The 9,423-nt window shown below is 48.3% G+C and overlaps 1 protein-coding gene across 2 annotated transcripts in view; it reads left to right on the top strand.

The window, feature by feature from the left end:
- The first annotated feature begins 53 nt into the window (after positions 1–53).
- The window catches only part of ELAC2 (elaC ribonuclease Z 2), a 14,732-nt gene continuing 5,362 nt past the window's right edge, over positions 54–9,423 (top strand). Inside the window, exons 1-14 of one of the 2 annotated variants that reach the window (XM_009280180.1) lie at positions 54–118; positions 870–934; positions 1,561–1,618; positions 2,122–2,190; positions 2,716–2,871; positions 3,376–3,434; positions 4,147–4,205; positions 4,294–4,366; positions 5,468–5,580; positions 6,230–6,328; positions 6,542–6,680; positions 6,759–6,844; positions 7,909–8,018; positions 8,817–8,913. In XM_009280180.1, coding sequence (XP_009278455.1) covers positions 872–934; positions 1,561–1,618; positions 2,122–2,190; positions 2,716–2,871; positions 3,376–3,434; positions 4,147–4,205; positions 4,294–4,366; positions 5,468–5,580; positions 6,230–6,328; positions 6,542–6,680; positions 6,759–6,844; positions 7,909–8,018; positions 8,817–8,913 — 1,181 coding nt within the window. In that variant the 5' untranslated portion in view covers positions 54–118; positions 870–871. The remainder of the gene's footprint in view (positions 119–869; positions 935–1,560; positions 1,619–2,121; positions 2,191–2,715; positions 2,872–3,375; positions 3,435–4,146; positions 4,206–4,293; positions 4,367–5,467; positions 5,581–6,229; positions 6,329–6,541; positions 6,681–6,758; positions 6,845–7,908; positions 8,019–8,816; positions 8,914–9,423) is intronic. The other variant, XM_019472317.1, reaches the window with a different exon arrangement.

The raw sequence follows: 9,423 nt of genomic DNA, 5'->3' as shown, positions 1-9,423 counted from the left end.
CGCGTCGGTCCCCGCTCGCCTCCACCCACCCCCTTCTCGCCCCGCAGGCTGAAGATCTCCCACCTGGACAGCATCTTCCTCAGCCGGGTGGCCTGGGCCAACGTCGGCGGGCTGCCAGGTGAGGGGAGGGGCGGGGGGGGCTGGCCGTGTGCCCCGGTGGCAGCCTGGCCCTGGTTCCTCCCTCGAGGTCCAGCCGTAGGCAGCAGCTGTCTAGGCCGGAGGTGGTTGCCTCGCGAGCCGCCCGATGGGCGGTGTGTGGGGTCGCTTACGTAGCGGTGGAGAGAGGAGAAGGGCTGTCAGAGCGGCGGGATTGCAGGTGGGGCTCTGCGGTGCTTCCAGCTGCAGTGTGGTCTCTGCAACAGTGCGTGCGAACACGTGGTGGAAGAGGCGCTGCCTCCCCAGCACGCATGGCTTTATCTTCCCGAAATCTTCTAGAGTAGAAGGCATTACCAGTGTTGCGTTGCCAGCAGGGAGCTGTTCATGAGTCAGACTAATTTCAGCTCAAAGGGACCTACAGAGGTTTCTGGCCAAGCCCTGTCCTCAAAGCAGGGTCAGAGTACAACAGATCGCTTAGGATCTCGTCCCTTAAAATTCTGGAAGTCTCCAAGAAAGGAGGAGATTAACAATCTGTTCAGGTAACTTGCTCCAAGTTGTGACTATCAAGGTTTGTAGATATTTTCTTTATCTGCAGAGATAAGTGACTCATTGAAACTGCCACAAAGCTGAGGCAAAACTGAATTTGGATCCGAGTTTAGTTCTGGCCTTCGTGGAGAGGCCCAGCACTCCTGGGCGCTGAGGGGGATCTTTCTTGTCTGATCTACCAGCGGTTAGTGGGGCCGTGATAAAGCTGTTTCTCTGCTTTCTTTTAGGTATGATTCTTACGTTAAAGGCTATGGGGCTTCAAAGATGTGTTTTCCTAGGGCCACCAAAGCTGGTAAGTAGGGGAAGCTTGCAGAAGGGAGAGCGAACCCTTCAAATGTTAAAGCTTACCTTGAAATCGGGAGTGAATCATCCTACAGGTGTAAAATGCTGGTCTGAGTTAGTACCAGCCTGAAGGTTCTGCCAGAAGGGCTGGCTTTAAAAGGCAAATCTCTTCAGTTAGACGCAGGAGAGGGTCAGAATTCTGCTCCTTAAAGCTGTCTTGTCAGCTAATATTCTGGTAAATCATGTTTTGGAAAAAGGGCGTCCTTTGTTCTCCTGTCTGCTCCCTCCCCATTTTCTTTTAATAGAAACTTGGTCGCTGATCTCCTGCTTAACGCTATCCTTGCCAGCCTAATGCCCTGTCTAGGCTGAAAATTTCCAGTCCTCAGCATTGTTTTATTTCCTTCCAATATCTGCTGACTAATTATATTGATGGAAGGGATGGGGAGAAGAGTGGTTCTTTATTTTCCTTTCTCTTTCTAAATGAGTAATGCCCACCAGAGGGGGGACACCTGCCCGGTTTTTGCCTGGCTGGGCGTTGAGCCTTTGACTTCACTGAAGGTAACTGTACCTCCTGAAAGTGGCGCTGGTAACTGCACTGCGTGGGCCCGGCCTCCTGATACACTGTCTCTTTTTCAGCAAAACTACTTGAAAGCGATTCGACTCTTTCCTGGGCCCCTAAAAAGGATGGATTTAGGTATGTAGGTCAGTGATGTGTAGGTAGTATGAACTTGTAACTTCTTTTTGCATTGAAGAGTAACAACTTCAGAATAAACGCCTCTGGTTTAGAGCCACTCAAAGAAAGTTTTAAACGTTTGTTTTGATCTGATACACTGTTAAAATCCATCACAAGAACTGCCTGGAAGAAAAACAGTGTTTCCAGCTCTGTTTGTGGTTGGCCGTTGCCAGTCTGACCAGTAGCAGGCAGCATTCGGTTTTCGCGCACTTTAACGGCAATTTGCTTCCGGAGTCTGCCAGTGAACTTGCTTACCGTGGTATCGTGGACTACTTTTTGTGGGTGATGGGCTTTTAAGAACTTTAATTATTCATTGATCTTGGCAGTTGGGCAGAGAAAGGGAAGGGGGACATTCAGCAGGTTTTGTTTAAGAAAGAAAAAAGATATTTTCCTGATCTAAATTCTTGTAGAGTATGAATCTCTTCTTATGAACTTGTTAATGCCAGTTTCTGATCTCTTTCCAGCTGTGCAATTGCACACAGAGCCTGAGTATAAGGACGAGACGATGACAGTCTGCCAAATACCTCTTACAGGTGAGCACGTGACGCCGTAGTCAGACAGCAGAAGCACTTGTTCAGTAACCATGCTTCAGGTGGTTAAAGGAGCGGCTTCTGTTTGCAAGCCTGAGTAAGAGGCTTATTAATTTGCATGTTTTTCTCAGGAGAAGGATCTCTTTCAAAGAAACAAGGCCTGCTGACTCAGGGCCTTGGTTTGCTCCTTTAGGTGAGGGTGTATAGAATGACATGTGAAGCATCACTAGATTCGGCTTTCTTAGCCAACTGAGTTTTCTTACTGCTGGAAGCTGTGATACTTAGAGTACAGACACAGACTTGACAGAGTTTAGCAGTTTTGAGAGAATCTGAAGGACTTGGATGACGGACGGCTTCTGAAATAAGTGACTAGAGTATGCAGCCGCAAGTCAGACTGGGGGGAAGAGCTCTGTATTTTGGTGCAGTTTAAACATGACTGTCGTGGAAGAGGGTATGCTGCTCATGCTTTTCTTTGTCTGTCCCTTTTGATTGAGTGATCTTTGTCTGGTTTTATTGGACTTGGGACAGGAAAACCACTAGCTGCTGAAAGTATGTTGCCTCAGAGTCCTGGAGCATCAACACAAGGTGGAAATAGCCCTAAAGGGGACACAGGGCCTGGATCCCCAAGAGCTGCACAACAAAGCTTGGAGGAGGGCAAGAAAAAGGGAAGCCCAAAAAAAACAGGTGAAAAAAATGGAATGACCTTTTTAACTTTAATGAAATGATGCCAAATTAAGGATATGCATTTGTCCTCTGAGCCGTTTGCTGTCTGGAAGTGAGGTCTGTAGAGAAGCTCAGCTGAAGGATTACATGGAGCAGAATGAGTTCTGGTACTTTGGAAGTTGACACAGAACTAAAAGGCCTAGAAATTGGATGCGATTCCTACTTGGGGTGTGGTTAGTCTCCGTAGTAGTTTGCCCCTGGCTGGAGTGGGTGCTCCAGCCTTTGTAATTTAGTTACGAGTGGATGTTGGGGTTGATTATTTTTCAGTCTTGGGCTTTATTTTGGTTTCTTGTAGCTGAAACTGTGGGTGCTCTGGCCTTAGGTGCTCGTAACATTTTGCTGCTGGGCTCCAAGCTGGCTGGGTGATGTTGTTCCTGTTAATGCTTTAGCAAACACTGACACATTTTGGCTTTAAGAAAAATGATAGTCAGTGGTGATTCTGAGTAGTTTTGCTTTCTTTTACAGGTGGCGAACAGAAGTGTGCAAGCAGGCATCCCGATCTGGTGATGGCTTTCCTTTGTAAAGTAAGCTTGGACACAAAGATGTCTAAATCAATGTAGACTAGAATACGGAATAGAGTATTTCAGTTGGAAGGGACGTACAACGATCATCTAGTCCAACGGCCTGATCAATTCAGGGCTGGCCAAAAGTTAAAGCATGTTGTTAAGGGCATTGTCCAAACACCTCTTCAACACTGACAGGCTTGGGGCATCGATCACCTCTCTCGGAAGCCTGTTCCAGGGTTTGACCACCCTCCCTGTAAAGGAATGCTTCCTGATGTCATTAGGACATTTCATCTCGCTAAATGGATTTAATTGGAGATAGCATTTTCAAGCAGGACTTTGAAGCTATTTTGTGATTCTACTTTTTAAAGGTCAGAGTAACTATAGCATGAGTAGGAATGTGTAAAAACTAGAGACATTTTTTTAGAAGTGTTCTTTATAGAGCAGCAAATTAAGAGTATACAGGTTCCGTTCTTGCTTAATGCTTACAGTAGGGATGTCTGTCCTGCTTACTTGGCTAAAGAAGGGAGCAAGAAGAGCAGCGTGATCCTGGAAACCAGAAAGTCTAGTAAAAGCTTTTTGGGGGTACATTAGACTAGTGGCTGTGGAACTGAAAATAAAAAAAAAAATTTCCCTTGGCTTGTGGGGAAACACTTAAACTGGAAGTATGTGGATCTTGTTTCCTGGCCCTCTTTATTTGGCTGATAATTCTGTTTTATTTAACTCTTTTCAGATTCACCCAAAGAAGGGAAAATTCCTAGCAGCTAAAGCACAGGAGATGGGTCTGCCAGTGTAAGTACAAGATCCCAGCCTGGGGGATGGGGTGACACCAGGCACGTTGATGTTGGCAAGCTAAATATTTCTATGGCCTTGTTTTCAGGGGAACTCCGGCCATTCTTCCCATAATTACAGCTCTCAAAAATGGGGAGAGCATCACTTTTGAAGGCAGAGAGGTAAGATGTATCTGTGCTTTCTGCTGTGGCTTTGCCATCCTCCCTCCTTCACTGGGCTCCCAGGGTGACAGTCTTTTTGTGCAGAATGTTTTGCCTACCAACAGGTATTGGGCCATGTTTTTGGGAGTGATGTTTTGCCTACCAACAGGTATTGGGCCACGTTTTTGGGAGTGTTCTTTTTTTGTTTTGTTTTGGTTTTTTTTACACCCATTCTTGAGGCAAGGGCGGATGATGGTTGCCTGCCGACTCCCTCTCATCCCTGCTGAGAGGTTGGCATGGGTTTTGCTGGCTTTGAGTGGCTACTTTTAGTTAGTAACTGGTCCCTGTTCCAGCCCCAAGTTGTTGCTGAATGTGGCTCCCATGGAGGGCATGTCTGGGGCTGTTGGAGGGGTATGATTAGGGAAGTACACTCTGAAATTACTTCATTTGTGAGTATGGCTGTGTGTCTGCTATTTGTTAGAGCTTCCTCATCTCCCTTTCCCAAGGCTGATACAGATCTAGGAGTGAACTAGTGGCGTTAATCCCTGCATGTTTTAAATCTGGGGTTTGAATGCCTGTGAAGCTATCACTCCTTCCTTATTCTATTTGCACCTCTTAGACCAAAAGAAGTTCAATGGTTCCTGTGTACAGGGTCTTAATGTCTCAAACGCTAGTCTGAAGTGAGAGGCAGAGCCAGCTCTGGCCACGTCCCAGATGATTTGTAAGTGAAGATCCTAACCTGGGAGATAGGATTGACATATCTTTGTGTCATAAGAATTTCACAAAGCCTTTTTTTCTTAAGCAGGCTTTTGCTACCATCTGAATCTGCTGTGGGAACCTAAGAAGCTGCTAAAATTCCCTTCCTTGCATTAGGTTGTGGTTTGCTCTGAGGCCAGGGTTGGGATTTGCTGTTACACAGCAAAATGCAAACTTGTGTAATGAGAGTAGAAAGGGAACAAGAACTGCAGTGGCTCGGTTTGCTGAGCATTGAGAGAGCCTGCTTGGAGCTGCCTGCTGGGGGCTGGCTGACGGAACAGCTGCCGAAAGAGTCGGACGTAATGATGCAAGAAGGGCTGCGTGTATAGCTTGACTGTGGTGTGATCTTTGTGTATCTGCCTGCAGCTCTTTCCTGAAGAACTGTGCACCCCTGCTGATCCTGGCCCAGTGTTCATTGTGCTGGAGTGTCCTCACGAGGGCTTTGTGGATGCCGTCTGCGAAAACGAGACCTTCCGAAGGTAGCAGGGCTGGGTGACCTGGAATGTTTGGGGGAAGACATCTGTGCTGAGCTTTGCCAAAGAGAAGTTCTTGTTCTGTTCTAGATGTGTTGGTTCTTGTGGCTGCTGTCTGAGCTGTTTGGCACTGTTAAGGAGCTAGAGGTGCAAGAAAGGACTAGTGGTGCATTTTGAGCCTTTTAGGAAAGGCAGGCCTGTGCAGGACTGTGGGGTTCTGTAACTGTGACAGGCCTGTCTTCCCTCAGGGGCCTCCAGAGGAGGAAATATGCACTGGTGTCTTGCTGGGGAGCAATGTAGAGACTGCCGCTTCCCTGTGCGGTGGAAGCCTGGACTGCATGTAACGTCTCCGTCGGGCTGTGCAGAAGCATGTTAGGTTTCTGAAAGGCTCTGCAGATGTTGTTGCTCTTGGAGGAGAGGAACTGCCCTGGGGGGGAGAGTGGGGGTGTCAGCAAATGGCAGGCTTGAGCCTCGCGGAGCCTTGTGCCTACCGTGATGTGGAGCCTAGAGCTCCTGGGCTGTGCTCTTAAGATCTGTGCTCTGCCTGCTTCAGAGAGGACATCTCTGGTAGCACCAAGATGGGAGAGGGGAGGGGATGCCAAGGTGATGGAGGACTGAAGCACAGGTATTCTTTCTGTATTTGAATGTGCCCCAGGTACCAGGAAGGACTTCCTGAGAACAAGGTGGCCTTGGTTATTCACATGACTCCAGAGTCAGTGCTTCGAGACAGCCGCTACCAGCAATGGCTGGAAAGGTATGTGGTCTTCCCATTACTTGGTTTCATGTCACTGTTGGGGAGCAGTGTGTTCTCATGGTGCAAATGTTTTTCCCAGAGTAGAAATAGCTGTTGGCTGGCAGCAGGGCTCTGCTGGCTCAGATGAGACTTTAGCTAATGGCTCAGGTGTGCACATGTGCCCAACTCTAATGTGGGGCTGAAGCTGTTGTGCATTTTATTGTCCTCTTACAGATTTGGACCTGGAACTCAGCACTTGGTGCTCAATGAAAACTCCTCCACAGTGCACAACCCACGCAGCTACAAGATCCAAACTCAGCTGAACCTCATCCACCCAGAGATCTTCCCTCTGCTCACCACCTACCAGAGCAAGGTAGGCCAGGCCCTGCTTGCCTGTGTACCTCATGCCCCTGAGCAAAGAATGTCTTTAATGTCACTCTTGTCCCTGTAGGAAGAAGAGGCTGTGTGTAGCGTGCCCATTGTGAGAGGAGAGTGCCTCTTGAAATACCACTTCAGACCACAACAGGAGTGGCAGAGGTCGGTGGGAATCTTTGACTTACCAGTTTTTGGGTGTTGGCTTGAAGCAGCTTTTCAGTGTGAGTCTGTGCTGAGGGAGGACAGTTCGTAGGCATCCTTTGACGTTCTTATTGGTGGCAGTGCTGGGGTAGCTGTCAAGCTATCAGCCGTGTTTTGAGGGGTGTGTCCCTGTCCCTGAAAGTCTCAGACAAGGTGTAGGACACTGATGAGTGAACCGCTGAAAACACCACCTGGCCAGCTGTTTGGAGTGTTGTTTCTGTCCCTCGCTCTTATCGTCTCTGTGCTCCTCTGTCCTCTGCTTTGACCTCATATGCTGTGCACCCAACCATGGCTGTGGCAGAACAGATGGTGGCAGGGAGAGACTTTTCAGGGAGCCTGGTGAAAGTCTTATCAGGCTTTCTGGGTCTTCAAATGGTATCAGAGCTGAAAGTTCAGGTGGTTAAACAGTTGCAGACTTCTCCACTGGTGCTTGCTTTGTGGGCAAGTAGGAAAAGCTGCTCAACGAGGATCTTAAGGGCACGGGACCACGTGATGCAAGGGGATACCAGCTGCCAAGGCTCAAATTTCTGGCTCTGTTGGGTGGAATAGGAGGACCCAGATGCCAAGAAGAGTTTAAGTTTCTCTGCTTAAGGCACCTGAAGGCCTTTAGTACCGCACATGTTCTGATGCAGGGCCAGGAGACAGGACCCTTATACTTTTAAGTGGTGCCTGGAGCCCTTTCGGGTGGTTGTTCCTCTTCCAGGAGTCTCCGTGCTGCCTTGCAGTGCCCTCTAGTGTCTGGCAGCTCTCTGGATCTGGACAGCGCAGGGGAGCATTCTCCAGGAGCTTCTCCAGTTTAGTGGAATGATTATTTCTGTGGGGTAGCTCAGCCCAGCCAGACCCTTTTGGTGCACACCACACTGGTGGATGTATCTTCCCCCACCCCTTAAAATGGGACTTGGAAGGAGCATTTGACCCTTTGTTGTAAGGCTGTTTTGGCACAGTAATTTGGCACTTCGCTCTGAAAAGTGCTGTCTTTTCAGTTCCTGCCCTGCCCCATCCTGATACATGGCCTGTTCTTTCAGAGATGCTGTGACTGTCTGCGATCACGATGCATTTGTAAGTGAAGCCTTGGATCTCCCTGACTTCCAGACTCGTGTGAAGGAGTGCAAAGAGAGTCTGTCTGCTGTACCAGGTAAGGATCAGCAACTTGTCTTGGGTCAGTGTAATGGGAAGTAGGTGGTCTTGGTGACCCACTGCTTTAGAGCCCAGACAAAGCTGTGAACATGCAGTTTTCCTGCTGCCTGAGAGGTGCTCCTAAGTCCTCCTGGAGCTTTGCAGAGGACAGGCTTAGCGCAAACTGAGTTAGCTCATTTCGGTTGGATTTACGCAGTCTTGTGCTTCTGGTTTTCTAAAGCTGCTAGGTTTGGGGATTGAGTGCTGTTGGGGGCAGTTAGAGACAAAACACCCGTGTGTCATTTCTCTGAGTTGACCAGAGCTCTGCTCGTGTTGAATGCTGTCATAGCAGCCACAGTGCGAGTCCCTATGTCTGGGAGAAGTCTTGCTCTAGAACCAGCTCCCTGTGGGGCACTCTCCTCTGAATTTCAGTTGTCCTGTTGGCAGTGAGGCTTTCATGGTACGACACAGCACCGCTCACTCACTGTCTGGATCCTGATTATGGGGAGAGTCAGGGCACTGTAGAACAGGAGTCAGGTCCCTCTTGAACTGCCAGCTCTGTCATGGGCAATGAGCAGAGTCCTTGTTTGCCCACCTTTGGATATGCAGTTATGTATTGTGATGTGTTTTCTTGGTGGTGCTTGTTCTGTCTTCTCTTGTGAACCTTGCTGCTGTAGGCAAGCCAGAGGCTGGGGAAGGCAAAAATGAATGTGCTGGACATGTAGACTCTGGAGTTACTAGGCTGTTGAACTAAATGGTGTCTGACTAGGCAGTATGTGGATAACACTTACAAACCCTTGTTATCTGTTTTCTCCAGGAAATGTGGGTTCTTATCCTGAAATTGTGTTCTTGGGAACAGGATCTGCGATTCCAATGAAAATCCGAAATGTCAGTTCCACGCTGGTAAATACCAGGTAAATCCCAATGTCATGCATTCTGTTTGGAGAGGCTCAGCGTCCCAAGAGGGTGTTGCCCAAGGGCTGTTTTGACCAGTGAGTTGATGACACAGGGAGAGTCCCCCAGTTGTGGAGTCTGTAGGACTTCAGTTTCAGGCACCTGTCTCTCTGTAGGTGGGGAAGACTTGAGAGCCACCTGTAAAGCCAAACATTTAATGTCTTCATTCTTTTTACCATCTGCCCCAAGGGTGTGTTCAGCATCAACACAAGACCAGAATGAGCTATGCAGACAGAACAGTCTTTCTAAAGCCTTGGCTAGTAGGGCTGGGGTAGCGTTTAGAGGTGTAGTGAATTAGGGAACAAATGGGTAATTGTTAGCATAAACTATTGTAGCTAGCAACTCCGATAGCATGGATGCTGTTGCAAGCATAATAGAATGTTTGGCAAAGACACTGTAACCCTATTGTTAGCAGAAGTTACAGAAGTTGGGTAGATAACAGAAACTTAAATGTATACACTCAGCGACCA

The sequence above is a fragment of the Aptenodytes forsteri genome, unplaced genomic scaffold (genome assembly GCF_000699145.1).
Source record: "Aptenodytes forsteri isolate BGI_AS27 unplaced genomic scaffold, ASM69914v1 Scaffold707, whole genome shotgun sequence".
In the NCBI taxonomy this organism is placed as follows: domain Eukaryota; kingdom Metazoa; phylum Chordata; class Aves; order Sphenisciformes; family Spheniscidae; genus Aptenodytes; species Aptenodytes forsteri.
Note: the sequence above shows the minus strand (reverse complement) of the source record. Positions and strands in the feature narration are given on the sequence as shown.